General features: G+C 38.6%; 1 protein-coding gene across 4 annotated transcripts in view; it reads left to right on the forward strand.

Annotated features, from left to right (window-relative positions):
* Window positions 1-21,704, forward strand: part of DPP6 (dipeptidyl peptidase like 6) — a 582,220-nt gene that overhangs the window by 429,046 nt on the left and 131,470 nt on the right. For all 4 annotated transcript variants that reach the window (XM_064505741.1, XM_064505742.1, XM_026097080.2 and 1 more), the window contains exons 5-6: window positions 1,544-1,618; window positions 20,714-20,766. In XM_064505741.1, the coding sequence (XP_064361811.1) occupies window positions 1,544-1,618; window positions 20,714-20,766 (128 nt within the window). The remainder of the gene's footprint in view (window positions 1-1,543; window positions 1,619-20,713; window positions 20,767-21,704) is intronic.

Here is a 21,704-nt window from a genome sequence, read left to right on the forward strand (position 1 = left end):
CTCTCAGCCTGCTCAGGACCATCGAGAAATCATTTTCATACATTTTTTCCTTGTCAGTATAATATGCTGGCTTGAACTAGCACCTGCTGATCTCATTTTCCCTAGTCTTATGATCATTCTTATACCTGCTTCATATTGGTTTTTCCTCCATGAAGAGGGTTCTGGCCATGCTATGAGTGAAGGAATGGACTGAATTCCTTTAATATTAAGGTCTATTGAATTCCCACCACTTCCATTTGGCATGGTTTCAAGGCCTCTGTTTATTCTCCCCCTTTTTAATTTTTGCCATTCGTAAGAAAAGGGCAGCATTACAAGATAGTCCTATTTTTTTCATGCTGCTTGTTCAACCCTTGCTCCTCTGTCCTCTCAATAAATAATTCTGCAGAACATCACCTCCACGTTGATCAAAAACCTCCCAGTACAAGAGCTTCTGTTACACCTCATTTGGACACATTGCCTTTGTTTTCTTCCTTCCTAGCCTTGTGTCAGAATAACTTTTGCTACCTGGCATGTTGTCCTTTCTCCAACTTAATATATCAGTAAATAAAATCTGTCTTCATGCTGACACCACTGGCTTTCACACTCCCCCTGGCACCCATCCATCCTAAACTGCTTTCACTCTTCAGTACCCTCTGCTTTTGGATATCCCATGTGATTCCTCATGCATCTCCTACAGCCTCGCTGACCTTGTGGAGGACTCCCTTAATTTGATGCGGTGCATTTTCATGAAGCCCAGGTTCCCCCTTCTAGCTCGCTCCTTGGTAATCTCTCAACGACTTCCATCTAATTTGTTAGGTGAGAGGAAAAGATTGAAAAGGAAGCAGGTGAATGGCGTGGTAGTAGGACCTGTCTTTGACCTTGATAATGTATGTGCTGGCACTGTATACTAAAACACAGTGGAAAGGCAAAGGGACATCTGCACTATATAAATGACAAGCAGAGAAGGAAAAAGATAATTCCTGACAAGTCTGAGACATTTTGGAATCTCTTATTAATAATACTTGTGGTGCAGCTTTTTGAAGAGTCCACATCAGGGTGGAACTGGAAAGCTGTATCACCACAGCATCCCAAAACTTTTGTGACTGTGGAAGATGGGATGGACTCCTCTTCCATGTTGTCTTAATTGGGACAAGCAGAGGTGTCATTTTCTTAACTGTGAGTTATCTTAGTTGCTTTGGCCAGTGACCAAGGGGAATGAGACATAAATAAGAAAGCTGTCATCTGTCATGGTCTACCACTACCTCCTGCCCATAGCAGCTCTACTAGCCCCTCTTCAGTAGATTTCTAAGTGAAATTCTGATTTCTTGAGATAGCTGCCTGGTCTGGGTCACAACGCAGTTATACTTCCTCTTATGGGAGCACATTTTTGCCCACATATCATTTCTATTTTTTGAAAAGAGATGTAATGTATTATTTTTCAAGATATTTAGTCAGGCAGTATTCTTCATCTTTACAAGAATGGTCGTAACAGTTGGTTCTAGATGTTAATTGCTTCAAAACTGAAAAACAAAGTATTTCAACATATGATTTTCTTTTTTCCTAGGTTTCCTTAAAGGCTCTTCGATATGAAGTTTCACCTGACCGGGAATATGCACTTTTTGCATTTAATGTTGAACCAGTAAGTAAATAGATTTGATTGAAAATACACAGACAGTGGTGGACTTTCTTTTAATTTTCATGGCACAGATGATATTTTAAATTAACTGATTCTTATGAAACGAAAGAGAAAACCCTCACTTACATATTCTGAAAGTATGTCATACTGCCATCTAGTAGAGGAGAAAGGTATAAATTACACCATAGAAGAAACACTGTCATTGCCAGAATTTTATAGGCTTTGGGAGGAGAATTGTAAGGACATGTCTTTGCTACAAGGATTTCTATTCCTCTTTTGTGTAATTTTTTTCATGGTGCCTTTTTCAGTCACACCATAAATTTCTTTGCAAGAACAAAAAGCAACTATCAGTGTCTCCCAAAACTGAAACAATACATTAATTATGGTGTTACCATTCCCAGTGCTGCAGTTAGGGCTGAGCTATCACTTTCATTATAAATCCTTTTCTTCAGAGGTTTAGGTATTAATCATCTGCAAGAAATCACCATTGGGCTACTACTAAGTTTTAGATTATGGCTATTTTTTTCTACCAAATTTAAAAAGAGAAAAGTGTAATGAGTCATTTTTAAATGATGACTAAACAGCAGTCAGACACATGTGAACATGGGATGCAGTTCTTGGCCATGAGTAATATTTATTTCCTTTTTAAATTGTCCTGGTATATGACCCGAAATATTTGATTGATGGCTATGTACTACTACTAGGTTAAGCTATAAGCCCCATATATTTTCTTTCCATAATTTATAATTGCACCAATTCCTCAAAATGAAAATGATTCACTCACTAGGAACTTAAGTCCTTTTTTCATATAATAAATTAGGTTTGAGCTGCTAACCGAAGGAAATTTGTTGGTCCTTTAGGTAGTTGAGGTTGTGGCTGTGTTGTTCATCTCATTTCTCTGTTGTCATCTTTGGAGTTATTCCTGACTCACAGTGGTATATAAGTCAGGAGAACCATGCCTGGTGTTAGAAGAAGGTCAAACAAAACTGTATCAGAAACTTTAGGGGGAATTCATAAAGCGGCTTTGCTGAGAAATTGTTGCTGATGCAGTTTCACTGGTCCAAAGCTCAGCAGAGTTCTAAACAGAGACGGATGTGGAAATGTCAAGTTAAATCTAAATATGAGGAAAACTGCCTAATTACCACCAAGCAAGCCAACCCTTGGCCTTAAGGACCCCTGCTTTGTGCGTCAGAGATGTTTCATAAAATTCAGTTCTTTTAGTGGAGATTGGACTTTGGCTGCCAAGGTGCCAACACTGTGCCCAGATGAATTATACAAGATGGAAGAGAACTTCTTGAATTCTTCCAGGAATAAGAGAATTTTCATTCCTAAAAAGCAGTCATAATGGAAAAACCATCCTCTATACCCTTAGCCTTTCTCCACCAAAAGATCTGCACGATCTCAGAAGATCTGCCAGACGCAGAGTTACAGGGGCTTTGGCATCTCAGATGTCATGTTCAACATGCAGAAGAATGCTCGGCTTGGGCAAGGGAGGAGGAGGAGAGGGCATGGAGAGGGGTGGGTGGGACGTGCCTCTTCCATGTGCCCCTCACCGCTGCACATCTCAGTGCTCGCAGGTCTCTGGGAGGCTTTTCACAGGCTCCAAAGCAGTTGTTTCATTTTGGGGTTGGGATTTTTGGCAAAAATCTCTGTTTGTGGTGCTTAAGATCCATGCCTGAAGAAGCAGAGAGCACCACACAATCAGGTGCTCCCTTCTTGACATCATGTGTTGCTCCAGGAAGGAAAATTCAAGGTGGTATACAGGAATTTTGGTCTTTGGGAACATGTCAGAATATGACTAGGTGCATATTTGGTGAAAGAGAGCTTAGCTAAGTAATGGTAAATTGTTCAAGTATTCCTATTTGAGGTTATGATAGCAAGAGTTCCTGAAACAGTTTTCAGAAATGCAACAAAACATGCCCCCTCCCCCCTGCCTTTTTCTTAAAGAATCACACTTATAAAGCCTATAAAGAAGCTTTTTTTTTTTTTTTTTTTAAGAGGCATATTGATAGGGAGTGCAAGTTTCACTCTTGAATATTGTAACCTTCAGCTATGTTTTGTGGCTTTTAGATTATTAAAGTTGCAATAACTTTAAATTACTTATTCAGCTTTCTTGTCACTTTGCATGCAGACTGTGGCTACAAATAATTGTGCGTGTTAGTTAGCATCTCACATATTCAGTATTTCAAACTATATTCTTGGATAAACGTCAAATTGTGCTGTTTTCTGCAATGCAAGAAATTGATTAGCAAAGCCTTGGGCAGTTGTCCTTGTTGCAAAGTCAAAAGAGAATTTCAGGAAATATACTGGCAAAGGAGGTTTTCTTAAATTTTAATTCTGCAAATCCTTTGAAAACAGACACCTATTGAAACTGTCCTGTGCTTATTTTATAGATGTCAAAAAGTAAGTGCTATTGTTTACTTTTTACCATTAAAATGTGATGCACTACCTTTTAAATGTTTGTGAGTATACATTTCTGTTATTTTTACACAGTACATGTGCTATATTTGTATGTGTGTATAACATCTTAGTATGCATCAAATGAATTAATAGTGTATCTGAATTCTAATATAAATGCATTCAGCCTCTATTTTTAATTCCAGCTTGGAACAAAAAACAAAATAGACAGGCACAGTGTGTTATTACAATGAGGTGAAATATTTTTAAGAAAAGTACTACAAAGTCATTTTCTGCCAGTAATAGTTTTCCTTCTAACATTTTTCTTTTATTTGCAAAGAAGAATTTCTGCTCAGTGTTGGTTCTGGTTAATGGCACTGACACCAGCATTGGAATAGCATAACTCTGAACTGGCAGACACACATTTTGCTAAGATATTGAAGAAACTAATGTGTGTTTTGGTGTTGTATCACTTCGTCATCTTAGAGGATGATGAATTAAAGTGTTTGTTGAAACACATTTCTCCTAGAAAGCTTGGCAGGCAGTGCTGAGACTGTTGTCTGTGTGCTGTGGCTAGTCAGGCTGTCGGTTTTCATTCTAAACTTATTTTTGTATTGCTTATATTTGCAGAACCTTAATTTTTTGGGTACCATATTCTGCCTAAGCTTTGTGCTATTAGGGATCTTTTCCAACTTTGAACAAAGATTTGTTCTTTTTTGAGAAAAGTCTTCGGGAAGACTCCAGGCTTTTTTGTCTTTAGAACGTTCTTGCAATCTTTTTGTGTTTTGTTCATTTAATTTTGTTTCTTTACACCAGAACAAGGTCCAATCTTCAACTGAAATTACAGCATGAAGTTCTAGGCAAGCATTTGGGAATAAATACTCTCATAGGGAAACTGATTTGACATCACCCTTCTCTGAAATGGGCGCAGGGCTCTGGCACAGTTTGGTAGCCCTAAAACACGTGGGCAAATGTAGAATCTAGCACAGCATTTCAGCAGAGGGTCTAGGCTGTCTCTGGGCCGTGGTGTTAGGAGGAAGCCCCTTCTTGTCCAGCGTGCAGCCACCTCCAATGTTGCTCTGACCAGCTCCACGGGAGCCGACCTTTGCAGCCCTGGCTGAGCCGAGCAGAGTCGAGCTGGCCGCGCTCTGGTGGGTTTGGGTTCAAATGGTGTTGGTGAGCCTCCACAGTCTCGTAAGTGGGATTCCTTAAATAGCCAAGCAACAGGTATTCTATAAAAACTCCATAGAGTGTCTGTGACTTGGAGAGTGATGGGATTAGAATAACAAGCATTAGCTAGAGCCCCATGGGCTCGTATAAATTTTTGTGGGAGTCTGAGTTAAACAGTGGAGTTGGTGTAATTGGTAATAAAAGAAATAGAGGAAAGTAAATGAGAAGAAAAGTGATTTTCTTGAGTGACATGGTGAGAGATTAAATAGAGACTATTTAATTGCCTTTATTAGGAATAGCTGTCATTGTAATGCAGCAGTAAGGAAATAAAAAGTCCCAGATTCTTCTTAAAGCTATTTGTTCTTCACTTCCAATTTACCAGTCCATTACTGTATGTGAGCTAGTTAAGAGCAATTACATAGAGGAAATCCAGGCTGATTAATACGGACCAAACTGCTGAAGTCTTCTGAACAACAATTAGGGCTTAGAAACTTTTATAGCTGGTAAGACAGACATTTTTATCTATTTTGCAGTTAAAGGAATGCATTTTTATTCTGCTGAAAACTGCAAAGAATCAATCATCATCGTAACTGGAGCAGGTCCAGCTATTTTTTTTTAGAATAATTTATGCGGCGAGTTGAGTATTTCTTTTTGCCCCGTCCATTGCCATAGATCTCACAATCATTTAGAAACTGTCGCTGCTGTTTAGGTTTAGGTCGTTGCTTAAGACAGCGAGCTTGTGAGTTCAGTTGTGACTTTTGCAATAGTAATTCCTGAGCTAGATTCAGCCTGCCTAGGCTGAAACTCTGGCAGGGGCTTAAGTGATGACTGAGTTGTTGTTTCTTGAACCAGGTCTCTGCTTGGGGTAAGGAAATTGCGTTCTCATTACATGAGAGTAACTGAAGGATGAGAGCAGGGCAGAGGATCTGAGAGAGGTGGGATCAAAAGAGACCTCAGAAGCGGTCCAAATGCTGGACTTTCTCTTTAGAGCATGGATGAAGTGAAAAGCAAAATTTATAGGATGCAGCATATTATTATTATTTGTTTTTACTATTTGTCCAAGTCTAGTTGTTATGTTGAACAAATAGGTTTTGTGCTTATAGCTCCGATTACCACCTCATACTGCTTTAATTAGTCATGTAAAAACTAAAATAATGTAATGCTTGTTATCTCCAAAACACTAATGGATATAAATATTCATGAATCCTCACAACATCCTTTTGAGTTAGGTGAGCACTATTATTATGATAAATATGCCTCTGAAAATTAGACACTGTCATAGCTATCATCAGTAATACTGCTAATATTGTAGCTATGATATTTATTACTTAATTGAAATAGATTTACCAGTGCTAAAAATAGGTTTGCATAAACTTGTTTTCTTTCTGTGGCAATAACTATATTTCAATTCTTTTTTTTTTTTTCATTTCCACCCAATGTTGCACTCAGGAACAGTGAGAATGCATACTGGTGACACTGCATAAAGTGAGCACAGTTAAAATATCTGTCCTATAAAATCAATTGTGTGTTTTAGCAATTTGTTTTAACTTTTGGTATAGTAGGGAATTTGTAGTAAACAGGTAGAATTTCCTAGCAGAATGAACATTTTAAAGGGAAAAGCTTATGCTTTTAATTTTCATTCCCTTATATTAATATGAACGCAGAATCTTTGTTGCTCATAAACCAGATGTATTCCTTCTCTATTATAAAGCTGCAAAATATATGGGAATATTGTCTATTATCAAAGGCTAGCTGCTAAAATCAGTTTTTTAAATTATTCACATTTTCAAACCTTAACCACTATAACCTCATTTAGCCATGAGAATTAGTTACACGTTATAAGGATAAATAACTGTAGCTTCATTTCTTACATAAAAATGAAAAAACATAGCCCTAAGAATGCAAATTTTATAATAGTTATAATATTTTTCTATCTTTATGTCCAGGAGCATGCGTGCATTAATCTTTAGGCAAAATATTTTCTCTTTTCTTGATTCGGGAGGACAGTAGTCATCCAGCACTTCTTTGATGAGTAGAAGTCAAGTTCTTAGTGAATTAATGGAATAATATAGACCAGCCACTCATCAAAGCTGTTATGATTTGCTAAATCTTGCATCTTTTTCAGGAAAATAGCATCTTCAGTTGCTTCTTATAGAACAGATATCACTAATGCTAGTCAGCTAATATTTATTATCTCAGTGGAAGCGTACCTTGCAAAGGGTGCTCACTGCAGTCTCCATTCTACAAAAGGCAGAGACAGAGACCTGTTAGAGCCATAATTCCTGAAAAAATTCAATCGGTCTTGCGCGCTTTTGGGTAACCAATTTTGGGCACATAATCCTGATAGTTACGATTATAAGATGTAGAGCAGTAGTTCTAAGAAATGTTCACAACTTCTGAAAATTGCACCATTTTTATGTACGTGCCTATGCAGGATTTTAGCCAGCTAATTCTAGGGAACCAGGGCTGAAAGTGTAGGCCTTCTTTTCTCTGCTTCTTTTTCCATATTCTTATGAACTGTTTTGAGTGATATTATTCCTGCATCCCGTAGAGTAAATAGCCTTGTTTAAAAATGTGCTCTTTATTCTGTTCATAGTGATAAGGAGAACAGAAGTGCTCCAACTACATTTACATAACAAAACTAAGGCTTATATGTCCAGAAGTATTGTATTAACAAGAAAGTATTGAGAACATAAATGAGGTTAATTTTCAGGGTGATAGTTTACTTTGGATTTGAAGCTGAAGCAGCAGCTGTTATTTGAGAAAATTTAGAGGCAATCATTTATTGAAATATAATTTTTAAAATGAGATGCTTTTTTTTTTTTTTTTTTTCAGTTATGAATCTGGTCTACTTAAAATATCCTTTGTGAAAGAGTGCCTGTCTATTCTAATCTCAAAATCACCCTGAAAAAAAATTCCTAATCTGCTTTTTCAATGTGGGCTGTAGAGCAACAAGGTAGACAAAAGAGGATTTTAAAAAGCATGAGAGAAGGTTGATTGCAAAACACTTTTGCACTTCCATTTATTTCTCTGCACTGTCAGACTGGATGTGTGCAACTCCCCTAGGACACCAGGGCTTCACAGGCACCTTGGATTAAATAAACCAAACCTGGTAATAAACAAAATCTGAAGAACTGGGAGATTTTACTACCAATTAATCACTGTTGAGGCAGAGGTACCAATATCTCAGTCAGACACATGAACATACAGAGTTTTACTTTGGATCCCTTGTCCAATTTCTGATAGATGTTGTGCTTAGAACAGAAATTTGGGGACACAGGCACAAGACTGTGGAGCAAGAATTAGTGGCAAGTTTAATGCTATAGCTTCTTTTTGAAGGAGAAACTACAGAGTAGCTAAAACATTTCATGTTAGTAATTGTCGGGACCAATTTTGGACTAACAAGGGAAGAAGGGAAGCCAACCCTATTCTTTATTTGTTCTGGAGGAGCCTCATTGTTCATTTTAAGTCCCCGCAAAACTGCAATAGAAAATTTGTCCCTAAATGGTTCTTTGCCCTTAAAAACAATCCTTCTGCACAGATTAGTTTAAGTTCAGAAGATTTTCTGCCTTAAACAAGGAGGCAGAGTGGGGTCAGGCACTTAAATTCATGAACTGCAGTGGCATTTTGGTAGTTTAGTTTCTTGGGGTGTGGGGATGAGGGGCTCCTGATATAAATTGAGAGCTTATCATTGTAAATTGGTAGTGGTAGGTAGAGCCAATAGCAGAAATTTGGAGTGAAATGCCAGATTGCAAATCTGCCTTTTTTTTTTTTTTTTAATAAAGCACTTAATCTGAGCAAACAAGAAGGGAATGGGTGGTCCTGTGTTTATTATCTCTCCAGAATGTCAGCCACAGGGGGGAAAAAAGGTGCTTGTACCCCTAAAATGCAAGTATTGGAGTGCTTAAGCCAGCATCATGTCCTCAACAGGCACGCTGGGAGCGGGGTCATCTCAGCGCTGGAGGGGCTGGTAGGGAACGGATGCTGCGTTTACCACGTGCAGCCAACGTGGTGGTCGTGGCCTGCAGCTTTTCCCTGGAGCAAGTGGTAAAGCCACCCTGGCACCCCGGTTTTTAAGCTGTGTTGCTCCCCATTGCTGGGCCGTATTTTCAGCAGGAAGTTGTTGGTTATGAAATGTTGAGCTAGATGCACTCTTAAAACATTATGTGATATGTTGGCCTGAACAGATAGCCAAAATTCTATCCAACAGGTCTTTGTAAAATCCTCAGTGCCTATGTTCCCATTTTTCTAATGTGTTCCTAATGCGTTCTTCTAATGCTCAATATATTGCAGTGGTTTAAGGAAATATGCACCAAATCTCCATTTCTTACTGAGTTTCCATTCGGGGGGGCGTTTTTTAGCGTCATTAACCCAGCAAAATGCTAACTGCATAGAACTGAGAGCATTAACAACACAGTATTCTGTTCTGAACTCAGCTGCTGTGCGATAACCTGTATGTTATTAAAGCTTTAACTATTTTATATTAAAAAAAACAGGATTAAACTCTTGCTGCTCTTTGAGTAACGTAGAAATGGAGTTAGGACTAAATTTTACACCTTTATACCTTTATATGACTGAGTGCAAAACAATATTTCAGACTAAGCTGGACAGTCTTGCCCATAGAGCAGATGCCAAGAAACTGTAACCTACATTTATCCACAGACATAGACACATCAGTAAGCTGAAAAGCAAAACCACAATTCCAGGGAAGACCAGAGTAATACCAAGAGTCAGAAATAATTAGCCTGTCATGCAAGAGTACATAGGTATATTATGTATTGCTATCAGCTACCAGCAGCCTTCCTCTATAAATATTTTCTTTAGCAAATCAGATTTTCATCAAACAGAAAAGGGAAAATAGAAAGACTCATAGCAAAACACTATAATACAAAAATAACACTTTTTTTTTTTTGCTTGGGTAATATAACATTTTTCATTCTATTGCCTTTTCTGAGTGTATAGACAATCTAAGTTGAACAGACAGACTGGTGGAGATTAATGTCCCAACAAAATTCACAAAATATCTTAAAAATAACCTGCAATTTATTTTTAAATAAAACATAGGTAAAGTAATTGTACAAGGTCTCGTAGATAGTCAAAATCAGCTAGACAGCAGTAAAATGATTGCAATTTTCTTTCTTGCGCTAGTTTGAGAACACAGTTTAGTGAAATGCAGGGGAACCTTCTATGCTTTAGCAGGAATGAAAAAAATATGGCTATATAAAAAATATTGGAAAAAAAAAGCTTTCAGAACTTAATAAAGAAGTAGGTTCCTTGCAGCCTCCAGGAGCTTCAGGGCTATGTTAGAGGAATGTTTCTGTTTACCATAATTTGACTTCCTAAGCTTTTAGAAACAATATAAAAATCCCATTTTGTGTTGCATTGTGACAGGTACAGATATTTGTTTTGAAATGTTAAGGAAAGAAATATGTTAAGGGTAGGGTTCAAAATGTGAAAACAGCATTGGTTTAAAAGGCGTTCGAGAGCAAAAATCAGAAAGAAATTAATTGTGGCGTCTATGCAGAGACATAGGAAGTAGTCCCAGCCTGCAGAGGTTTGTAATCAAATTCTTCTGATTCCCAGACTCTCTTATTTATTTCTTTTTAATCACAAAAATATTAAAAAGTATATCTAGTGCCCCCTTCTGGAAAACCAGATCTTACTATGCAGAGCACCTCAAAGAAGTTTCTATATTCAGAAATGCAAATCTTATGAGGCAAATGTTGTCCCTTTTAGCTGAGCCACATGCCTAAATCCAAGGAAAGTGTGGCTCTGCCTTTACCCTGAACAAATGTCTTTTATCTCTCTAACTGGCTGCAAAACTGTGTCTTTATCAGTGATTGTGTTAAAACCAATAATTAACATTCCTCCTTTGGCAGCTAATGACCCAGATTTGAGAGTGGGATCTTCTATTTTTTTTTCTTCCATTCCCTGCTCAGAAAAAAACACTTTCCTGAAAAAGGAAACAAATCACAGAGCTTTAGTGTAGGCTTTAAAATCATGAGCCCTCAGACTTTTAGGTTCAAGCGTGGACGAGTACCTGTGGAGTGATGCTGTTGGTGCGAGGGCATGTGCACCAGGCAAGGAATAGGAGATGCTCTGAGCTTCTTCCTGCCCCATTTGTTTCACCCCACTTACTGAAGAGGTGCCCACCATCACCACAGCCCGTTTACCTCCACGAAGATAGTCTGCAGTGTCACAAGGATGGTCCACAAAATGCTCAGTTGTCAGAGGCCTTGCATGTGGTTTCAGTTGATTTTTCCTTATCTCGGAAAAGGTCAGTTCTAGTGAATTTGGTCCATGTGTACATCAAGATACAGCTCAGAGTCTTCTGATCTCATACGGAATTGGAAAACGAATCTTTCACTGAGTAAAGAGAGCATTTTTGGACCAAGGTCCCTAGCATATATCTGAATAGTCTTATTCTTCTTTCACATCCACTTCAGTGCTCTTTAACTTTTCTTCTCTCATGCCTTTTGAAGGTCTCATGTTTCCTGTCTTGGATTCTTGTCTTTGAGCCTTCTAAGACTGCCCTGAGCCTATGACCACCATAAAAGACTTCAGCGACAGTGCTAACCTCTTTGTATTATTTGCCCTCTCAATTGCTATAGTGCAAAAGCAATTTTGATATGTTAAGAATAAATTTTAATAGAAAGAACATATGTTGTACTTCTTCTATAGTTGCTAATTTCTGCCACCAAAGTGAATTATTTAAAAGTGAATAAATTAATTAGATAGACTAAGCATTCAGCCCACTTACATGGCTTAGTTCTCACATAATTGCTACAAAGCTACAACATTTGGATTGGAAATACCACAGAACAGAGTTTTTCAGAATCCCCCCACATTCTGTCTGCCCATCTGAAAGAAAAATGTTTTATTTAAAGAAGCATATATAATATATGCATAGATAATTTGTTGATAATAAGTTTTGTAACCTCACCGCTTAAGTTATTAAGCACTGGTTTCTTATGCACTTCAGCACTTAGACCTCTACCAACAAAATCAACAAAAGTGACAGTCAATTGAGGAAACACAGATGTCAACTATGTAAACTCTACATCTGGGTTAGCTACTATGGGCTGCCTCTATAATCAGTGCAGCCCAGGGTGCAAACCTGAGGCTAAAATAGACACCAAAGACTGCTCAGAGGAATCATGTCCTAAGCATGCTTTTGGTGCCGTTGTCTGGGAAGGGGTTGTCAATACATGATGTTGTAGGCACCAGAAGTTCAATGGTCATAAAGAATGGGTGGGAAGTCAATGGGAAAGACGTCCATCAAGGAAGACAATGGACAAAGGCAGCAGCTCTGGGCTGCAAACCAGAGAGCCTGGACAAGTACTGCGGGGAGGGATCACTATATATATGCTAACACTAATCTTCTCTATGAATCTGATTAGGGTTACTATCAGAGACAGGCTAGTGAGCTGGATGGCCCTCTGGTCAGACCCAAAATGGCTGGTTTTGTGTTCCTTAAAGGATTCCTATCATGAACCTGTAGGTAAAGTTTAAGTTTATTTTGTTTCCTTCATTCTGATTAAAGTATACATTCATTTTCTTCTATAGCATGTATAATTCATTGTTTCCTCCCAGATTTTCAGCACTTGTAAGGACAGAATCAGCATTCTGAGAATTTTAGAAACAAATCTTCTAATTAGTTAAAATGAATTAAAAAGTGATCACACGAAGGAAAAAATGCGACAGGTCTTTAAAGTAATTTGGACTTAATACTGGACCACAGACTTTATAAGACAATCACAGTTGTATGTTTGGAGTGTTTGCATGTGTTTGAATGTTTTCTGCATTTCCTGGCTTTGGAACAAGCATTATCTCCTTCTGAAACTTTTCTTTACCCATAAACTATGTACTCTTAACCTTATTTCACTACAATGCAAAGTATTTTTCATTCTCTTTTGTTTCTTTTCCTTAGATATACTGTATAATATGTTATAATGACAACATTAACCTTGTGCTGAATAATTTCATTCTTGTTTCCAAGTTTCTGAACAGGACTTTGAAACAGGCAGGTGTTGTACTTGGAAAATTTGAGTCCAGTTTCATACGAAGCCTGGTGTGCAGTGGGAGGGGAAGTCGAGAGTTTACACCATGTAATGTGAATACTGATATAAGTTAAAAAAAACAAAAAACAAACAAACAAAAAAATGAACAACAAAATGAGTTCATTATGCATAACCCTCACTAGTGGTTCTTAATAACTTGCTTCCAGATGCTCCCCAGCAACCTGGGACAGAATGACACTGGAAGCACAAATGCTGCCACCACAAAGTTAGAGAGGGTTTTGTAGCTGCCATTTTATTTACCCGTAAAAAATGGAACAGTAGTCCTTTAAGTCCATGACTGCACTCACTCACTCTTTCTGCTGGTGCCAGCTCAGTGCTGTGAGGGACAGGTGGCTTGGGAGCAAAGGAAGGCTTTTGTAATTGCTTGGCAGGGCAGATCTGTATTAGAGAGCAGCAGCAGTTGGCAGATTGGATTAACGTTCTCCTAGGGGCTAGATCTGGCACACAGGCTCTATGTTAATACCTGTAGCCTAAGTTGATTCTGAAGCTGCATTTGTGACCAAAAGAGCATCCACTTTACCTCCACCGCGTCAGAAAGGCATAAATCGAAAAGCCACTGTCAAAATTCCCTTTTGGCATCGTCAGCAGAATAAGGGTCTCAAAAGTGTAATTTGGAAACAAATCTTTTAATAAAGAATCATTATTATGAAACAACTGAGACAGATAATCAGTTTGTGGAACATTAATTGGCAGCTTTATTTTACAGCCATCCATCTATTACCGTAGTGGACATTGCCATCACGCTTTATTTATGGCTACCTTATATTGCAAACCAGAGGTCACAGTATTTGCAAAGGAGTAATTCTTTGGCTTAGCTGGTTCACAGACCTTTGGTTTGGGAGCTGGAAAATCAGATTCTAATCCCAGCACTCTCTCTCTCTGTGTTTGTGGGAGAGATTTACATATTAACCGTGTGGCTTGCCTGCAGCACATGAACCTATTACAACTGGCTTGAGTTTGAGTTACCAGAGCTCCTAAAATGCGAGTCCCTATGGCATGAATATGCTATCCGTTCCTGATGTCACCTTGCTGTGAAGTTGTTCCAGCTCCTAGGGGCCCTTTCCAGCATGGGGGACAGAGGACAGCTGGCCTTTTACACAGCTGCATCTTTGGATGTCTGTTACAATCATTCTCTATGCAGCAAGAACAAGCTTATAGATTAAGGCCCTTTCAGGCTCATCTCACAATGATTTAATTTTCAGTCTTAGAGAAAATGCATTGAATTGTTAAAAGATTTAAAAAACAGAGCCCTGCCTCTTGCTTTCCCTCAGTCTCCACTTCTTGTACAGAACCTTTTTTTCTCTTCTTCCAAATCAATTGCTAAAATTTCTTTGCAGTTCTGGAGATACCCAGTAGCTGATCCTTGATTTCCTATGGTGCTGGATATCAGTGAAGTAGTTCTGTGATTATGGTGACATACCAGAGATCAGACACTGACCCTCTGGATCCCTCTGAGACACTGTTCTGGTGGTGTTTGCATCGTCAGCCCAAGCACAAGCATGCCGTGGTCTGAGACTGCTGGTATGGGTCCCTTTCCTTTCCAAGAGAAGTGGTTTCCTTTCTTTTCTTGACTGCAGTAAGTGCATTCCCATGTATAGACCTTGCTCCATTTGCCCAAACATTAATTTAAGTTAGTTCCTGTGGCCTACAGAGACAGTTACAGCAAAGGCAACCAGTTGCCAAGTGCTCTGGGTGCTGACTGATCCTAAACTCCTTCTAATCACCTTTCCTTATCAAAACTGTTTCTACTATCTCTTTTTTATAAGCTCCTCAGATGCCACACAGTGGCACAGCCTTCTTGGTGTGCACTTTCTGTAGCTGTGACCACATTACACATGTGGCTAATCATCTGGATATTGTGCAGTGGATAAGTGAAATCCCAATAATGTTTTTGATAACAGCTGTGGATTATTTGGCTGCCAGCTGAACCAAGGCACAGGAAATGCTTGTTGATAGCATTTCATTATGGTTTTCCTAATTTATTAGAGGCACAAAGAGAAATGTGCAGTGTTCCTTGAGGACTGTAAGAACAGGCTGGCACACGGCATGAGACAGTAGTTAGAGATACATTACTTGAGAAGAAATAGCATATAAATGGATAATACAATGAAGAGAATTTTCTGTTTCAGAAAAAGAACAAAACAGGTCAGAATCACAATGAATTCAAAAGGTTAGGATGTTGAGAAGACCTCAAATTATGTGACATTATTGATCTGTTTGGTTCTTGCAAACAATCAATCTTCACTAAGTTTAGGGTACAAAATACTGATATAGATTTTGTTGTTTTGAATTGCAGTGACACAAAAGGAATAGATATTCATGTGTTTTTTCAGAGAATCTAATTCCAGATTTGTTACTATGGAGTGCCTATTAGCAATAAAATTGTGCTAATACTTTGCTAAAATAGTTAGGGTGAGGAGAATGCTGCCAATCAATCTGTCACCACTGAGAGGAGAAATGAGGAGGTCTAACTGCCCACAAATGATGCCTCAAACGGAGATAATGACTCTTGTTTTAAATTACAAATATACAAGCGAATGAAGAAAAATTGAACACTGTAATACTATTGAATACAAAAAATTGAATACTATATATATATGTTACTGAAGGATTAGAAGTTGAGCAAAAAGGTTGCCAAAAAGTTAGTGCTCAGTTATAGAACTGGATTTTCCATTTGCTTGGAAGGCCAGTTCAACACAAAATGGGAAGAAAAGGATATTTTCTCAAAGGAATTGAGACGTTCAAATTATGTGTCAGTTTTCAGGTTGTACAGTCCCAACAAAACCAAAGGGATCGTATAGAATTTTAATCAAGGCAAACGAGGCTGACTTGTTAAGTGAAAATTTAGCCTTTGTTGTTAAAGTCTATCAAAAATACAGAAAATTCACCAAATAGGTACAACGACCTTCTTTAAATTCTGCAAAGAATACCATAAAGAAGTGTGGCAGCGAGATATTTTTAGTGAGACAATTATCCTTTTCTCTGCTGGAAAATTTGTAGGAATGACATCTGTTACCCTGTAAAAATAACACAGTGTTTGCCTGTTGGTGACTGACCAATACACAAATCAATGTGACAGTATGGTTGTGGCTGTGGGTCATCTTTTATTATACATGATATAAGCATGTAGTAAAAGGAAATGTAACCTCTAGCTAGCGTTTGTTTGTGATTTTCTCTGGTGAACTTGTTTTTTTCCCCTGTTCATGCTGTCATTAGATAACAGCGTACCAAGTATACGTGCTTGTTGCCAGTACAAAGCAACAGCCTGGGGCATGAACAAGAGCTATGAACTTTAGTTTGGTTTAAACACCAACTTAATTTAAAGTATTTGAATAGTCACAGTGAATAAATGGGTCTAAATCCATCCTCTTGTTCTTAAATAATATATACTTGCCATTTAAGTAAGCCCTACTGGACTAGAACCTGCATCCTTAGAGATAGCAGAAGTGCTTTCAAGAGACATTGCTCCGTCATCCACACCGTACTCCGGCTGTGGGGACGTGGCACAGAAGTTGCTTCTTCCAGTTTGTTTCTGTAGCTCACAGGTACCCCAAATTACTCCTTATTATGGAATTTGGGGTGGGGGGAACTCTGCTCTCTTGCTATCTTCTCTAGATCATTTGTAATCCCGATATTATGTGGTCAGTTCCAGGTTTCTGTTGTTGATTGCACAAAATGAGGTCAGTGGCTTCACAGCAAAGTGTTGCCATATAGAATCAGTTCTGTATTTTTCTCCACTGTAGAGAGATAATTGCCTTTCTTAGACATGAGTGGAAACAGATAAATCTGCCTCTTAACACCCTTTATGATTTCACGCCCAGCAAAACATGCACCTGCTGCAGAGGGTAATGTAGATTAAAAGTAAGCAAGATCTGTGCCCTGACCTGGGATGAAAAGCCCAGTGGGAGCATGTTTCTGGCACAGCAGTTTTAGTATAATGACTTTTACAGCACTCATTGATCACAGCTGGCATGGGAGCTTTTGTGACCTGATTTTGATAATACCTAGAACCTAGGTACCTAGTGTTTTGATAATACCTAGAAAGTTATAGCAGTCTTAAGCCTGTTTTAATGTGTTTTCAGTATGACTTGTCACACAGCATCTACAAAACAAAACAGTCCCCAAAAGTTCTGCTACCTTTGAATATGCCTCTCCTCTGCGAGGAGCTGTGTGCTTCTGGGATTTGGACAAAAATCAAGGCTAAGAATATCAAATCAAATGCAACTGGCTTTACTGCACCCCTTGAATAGTTAGGGGGGATGCAGAGAGTTAACACTGGTATTTTGTGGATAAAGACATCAGAAGCAGAGAAGTTAAATAAAATGAGTACTAACTTTTAAGAATTCAGAGACTTAGCTTTGGATTTCAGAAGTATGCCAGGCTCTCTCGATCCTGCTTTTTTCCCTGGGGTTTTCCAACTGGTAAATAAGATGAATATTCTAATTCAACTTGAACCCAGCAGAAATTTTGATTGAGATATTAAACAGATGTAGTAATTCCCTGAAATTGTAGAATAATTTCATTTGGTTTGCATTTCTAAGAGGAATACAACCATTTTAGTTTTCAGAAAGACAGTAAGTGATGTTTCTCTTGTATCTCTGTCTGCTTAGGGGGGTTAGTAGCAGTATTTTCCAAATATGTTTGAAATAGTAGGAATGAGAATGAATTTCGAGCTGCCTGGGTCCTTATCCTTAAGAACTAAAATAATAATTAACATCTGATCCTGAAATCTTTGCCGTGTTTACGTGAGCAAACCTACTGATTTTAAGGACTTATTTGAGAAAGTATTGCTCTTGTGAATGAACTCTGCCAACTACAAGCCTTTGAAGGCTACATGCTACAGGCACAGTTAATGTGAAATATTTTAAGAGTCCTAATACTTGATGTAAGGGGAAGAGGCTGGCTTCTCCTTTAAAGTGCATTTTCACGAGGTCCGGCCAAAGACCAAAAGCAGATGACAAGTGATGTTCAGATAACAAAGGAGATCTCACAGGAGGCACAGGCTTGGCTGTTCAGGCCTCTTTGATCTTCAGATCACAACTATTGGGACTCTTCTTCTACTGCAATGCTTTGAAATGCCTTCAACTTTTGTTTTCCACACTCCTAAATTCTCTTTTTTTGAGAAAAATGTTTCACCTCAGTCTCCATTAACTGCTCTTGCACATCTCTAAACTGTCTAAAAGGGCTGTGGGGACTTCAAGCCAGAGGATGGAACATCAGCAGATGTCCTTAAAACTTCCCCTGGCTGTTTTTTTCTCCTCTGGCATGCCATGTTGCTCTGTGTTCTCATGAAGCCCTCTGCTCATACTGATTTTTTAGTCTGGCTTCTGCTTCTGCTCCTGTTAGCAGACTACACAGCATGGCTTGTTACCTTGAAAGCCAGTCCCTGCCCAATCCATGTTTTAGGTATTTACATCATTTTCTACATCCTACTACCAAGATGTTTTGAAGACAGAAGTTGCTCGATATATTTTGGTATTGTGTTATTAAATATAAGTAAGAAATCAATTAATACGAGTCTTACTTTCCACACATATAAAACTGCTTGGGACTTTGCAAAAATGCTTTCCAGACACACCATGCCAATATTTTACACATGGCCCTGTGTGGTGTTTTTGCTTTGTAGCCAAATTTACTCTTCCAATGCATTCTCTTCAACGAATTTTAGCAGCTTTAAAATTTCAGCAATGCTGGAATACAATCTAAGACCACAAGCTTCACTCAGATCTCCGATATTAGCATTATAACCTTAAAGAGCTCTTTGTAGCTTTGGTATAACTGGATGCAGATGAGATGATAGTCATTTATTTGGCATCATCTGAAAGAGATAGACCTATTAAGAACTAAAATAAATGCTATCTTGCAGGGAATTAATTTGGGCGTGTACACCTTCCCATATATGCCTCTTCACCAGAGAATGGCCTAGCCAGGAGCGACTTTATGTATCTGAATGCCTAGAAAAAGCATGTGATTGAGACATAACTTGCTGAGGTTTGTCTTTGCAATGGAATGAATGAATTGCACATAGGGAGGGCAGGGTAGCGTCAGTCTCTGCTTTTCAAAGACAGAAAACTGGTACACTCACTTCCATACTCTGGTGGTAGATTTTTTCAAGGGCTGTTATGCAGTATTGTAAGGATCTGAAGTTTGGATTTGAATTGTAGCAGAAAAGTTTGTTTTAATATCTATGAGATGATGTATCTTATGTTTCTCTGTCTCTCCACTGAGCCCAAACAAGATGTAAGCCTGTTAGACCCTTGCTATGCAGGCTAGTCCTTGAGAGCGACTTATATAAAGTCATGTCTACCTAGCCTGTGATGATAGCAATGTGCCTGGGATGGTCACCACTGAAGCTTATGGCATTTTCCAGGACATTTTGTGGTTTCTAGGAATTTTCTTTTTTAAAAAAAGGTACCAGAGGTGCCTAGAGAAAACATTTATGATAAACAAACTTGATCTATGAAGCTAGTATTACAGACATTCCTCTTCTGTTCCCTAGGACATTCCCTAGGAATGCTTTATGAATGATGCTGGAGACAAGTGACTTAAAAATTTAAGTAGACAGCAAATGGAATGATTGTTTAAGGTTTTTTTCTGTATATATTGTAGCTTACAGTAACAGGATAGAATTGGAAAAGTGGGTGGCTGAATCAGGCATCTAAATTCATGTTTAAACCCTCACACTAGTGCCCTGATTCCAGCGTTGCTCAGTATTGCCCGTCTTGTCAGCCACAGGTCCCTGCTAAGGAAGGTATTGTCACTAAAAGAAAATTAGTCCACGAAGTCCTAAAGCACTGGCCTTGCTTAACAAATCAGTAGTAAACTCTCCCTTCTGAGATGACCAACCATGCAAGCTGCTGAGCTCCACCCCAAGTCGCAAGGAGTGCAAATTGATATGAAGATGCAACTTAGCAACTTACCAAGTCAAACAAACTTCAGGTCAGCTTTGTGCCCTGAGTCAATGAGGTTTCATTTGCTGGCTGACCCAGGTGTTACAACCTGCTCTGAGATCACCAAGTGCCATTTCTTATTTTATTTATGTGGAGTAAAGCAGAGAAATATGCATTATATCTCTGTTGTGTCTGGTTATAATGATGGAGAATGTCTCCAGCTGACCAAGGTGTCCTCATTAATGATCATTCTATATTTAGACATTGCAGAGAGCATGTGCCCCCAGTTTAATCAAAGACCTGGTAGTCATGGTAACGACACAGAGCATCTGGATGTATACGATTTGCCAAACACTGTCATAAAGTGCAAGATGAAAAGAACACACAACAGTGTTCAGCGAATTAATGTATTGTTCTTTTCTACTACAGACTGTGAGGTGTCTCTAACAGCTCCCTAGCCATAAATGCTAGATTTTTGCAGAAAAAGAGCACTACTAACACAGATGACAGTTACTAATCTCTTCTTTTTTTCTGTTTTGTTTCTTAATTTCATTTTGCAGGTGTATCAGCATTCATATACGGCATATTATGTCCTCAGCAAAATACCTCATGGGTAAGCAATTATTCAATGTCTTCATTTTGAAACTCAGCCATTAGGATTCTGGAAAATAATGCATATCGTGACAAATGGTTTTCCTGTGACAGCCCTTTGCAATGGTCTGGCATTCAGCTGCAGCATCCACTGTGCTGTGTGTTGTACAAAAGATGACATTGCCTGGAAACAGAAGTACTCAGCTTCCCTGGAGTGTCATACTACATGAATTTCATTTTCCAGTTTTCCAGTTTTTGGCTGGAATATATAGATGTGTTGGCATTTGGCTGAAAGCCCCTCTTGGATACTCACCAGAGGCCTGTCAGAGAAGCTATACATGGGTGTTTAGTCCCTTGAATTTGGTCAAAATTGAGGCATTGCCCTTCAACTTTGAATTTCCCAGCAGATTCCCATGATGCAGACACCCTGTCCAATATCCCGTCTGAAAGCAGGTAGACCAGTACTCTCTTCCCAGGATCCTGTTGCCTCTTAGATGCATGCACTGACAGTAATATTGAAGATGAGAGCCTTCTGGATAATAATTTATCTTTTCAGAGAATATGAGGTAAGTGTAGACAAACAAGAATGCCAGATAGGCTTTACATAGTGTTTCTAAAGCTCTAGCTAATGCATATAGCATGAAAGATAACACATCATAGGTAACAAACCTCTGTCACACAATGGCTCTTTGTTTAGGGCCCTCTATTCATTGAAAGTCCTGAGGTAGGCTCAGTATTTAAGGAATGCATTAATTAGCTTAAGCGGATTCTTCTTCAGCTTTGATTAGTTGCAATCTTTTAAATTCCCCTTTCTCAGTCTGTTTTTGTGATGTTGCAGGTAACCTCCTGCAGCTCTAACCCCATCTGTCTGCAGCTAACTTCACCTATGTTGTTTGTCTATGGTTTGGACCATTTCTCCTATCTGCTTTTCCCTCTGAAAGACACATTTCTTTATATATG

This window comes from Dromaius novaehollandiae, chromosome 2, assembly GCF_036370855.1.
Source record: "Dromaius novaehollandiae isolate bDroNov1 chromosome 2, bDroNov1.hap1, whole genome shotgun sequence".
Taxonomy (NCBI): Eukaryota; Metazoa; Chordata; class Aves; order Casuariiformes; family Dromaiidae; genus Dromaius; species Dromaius novaehollandiae.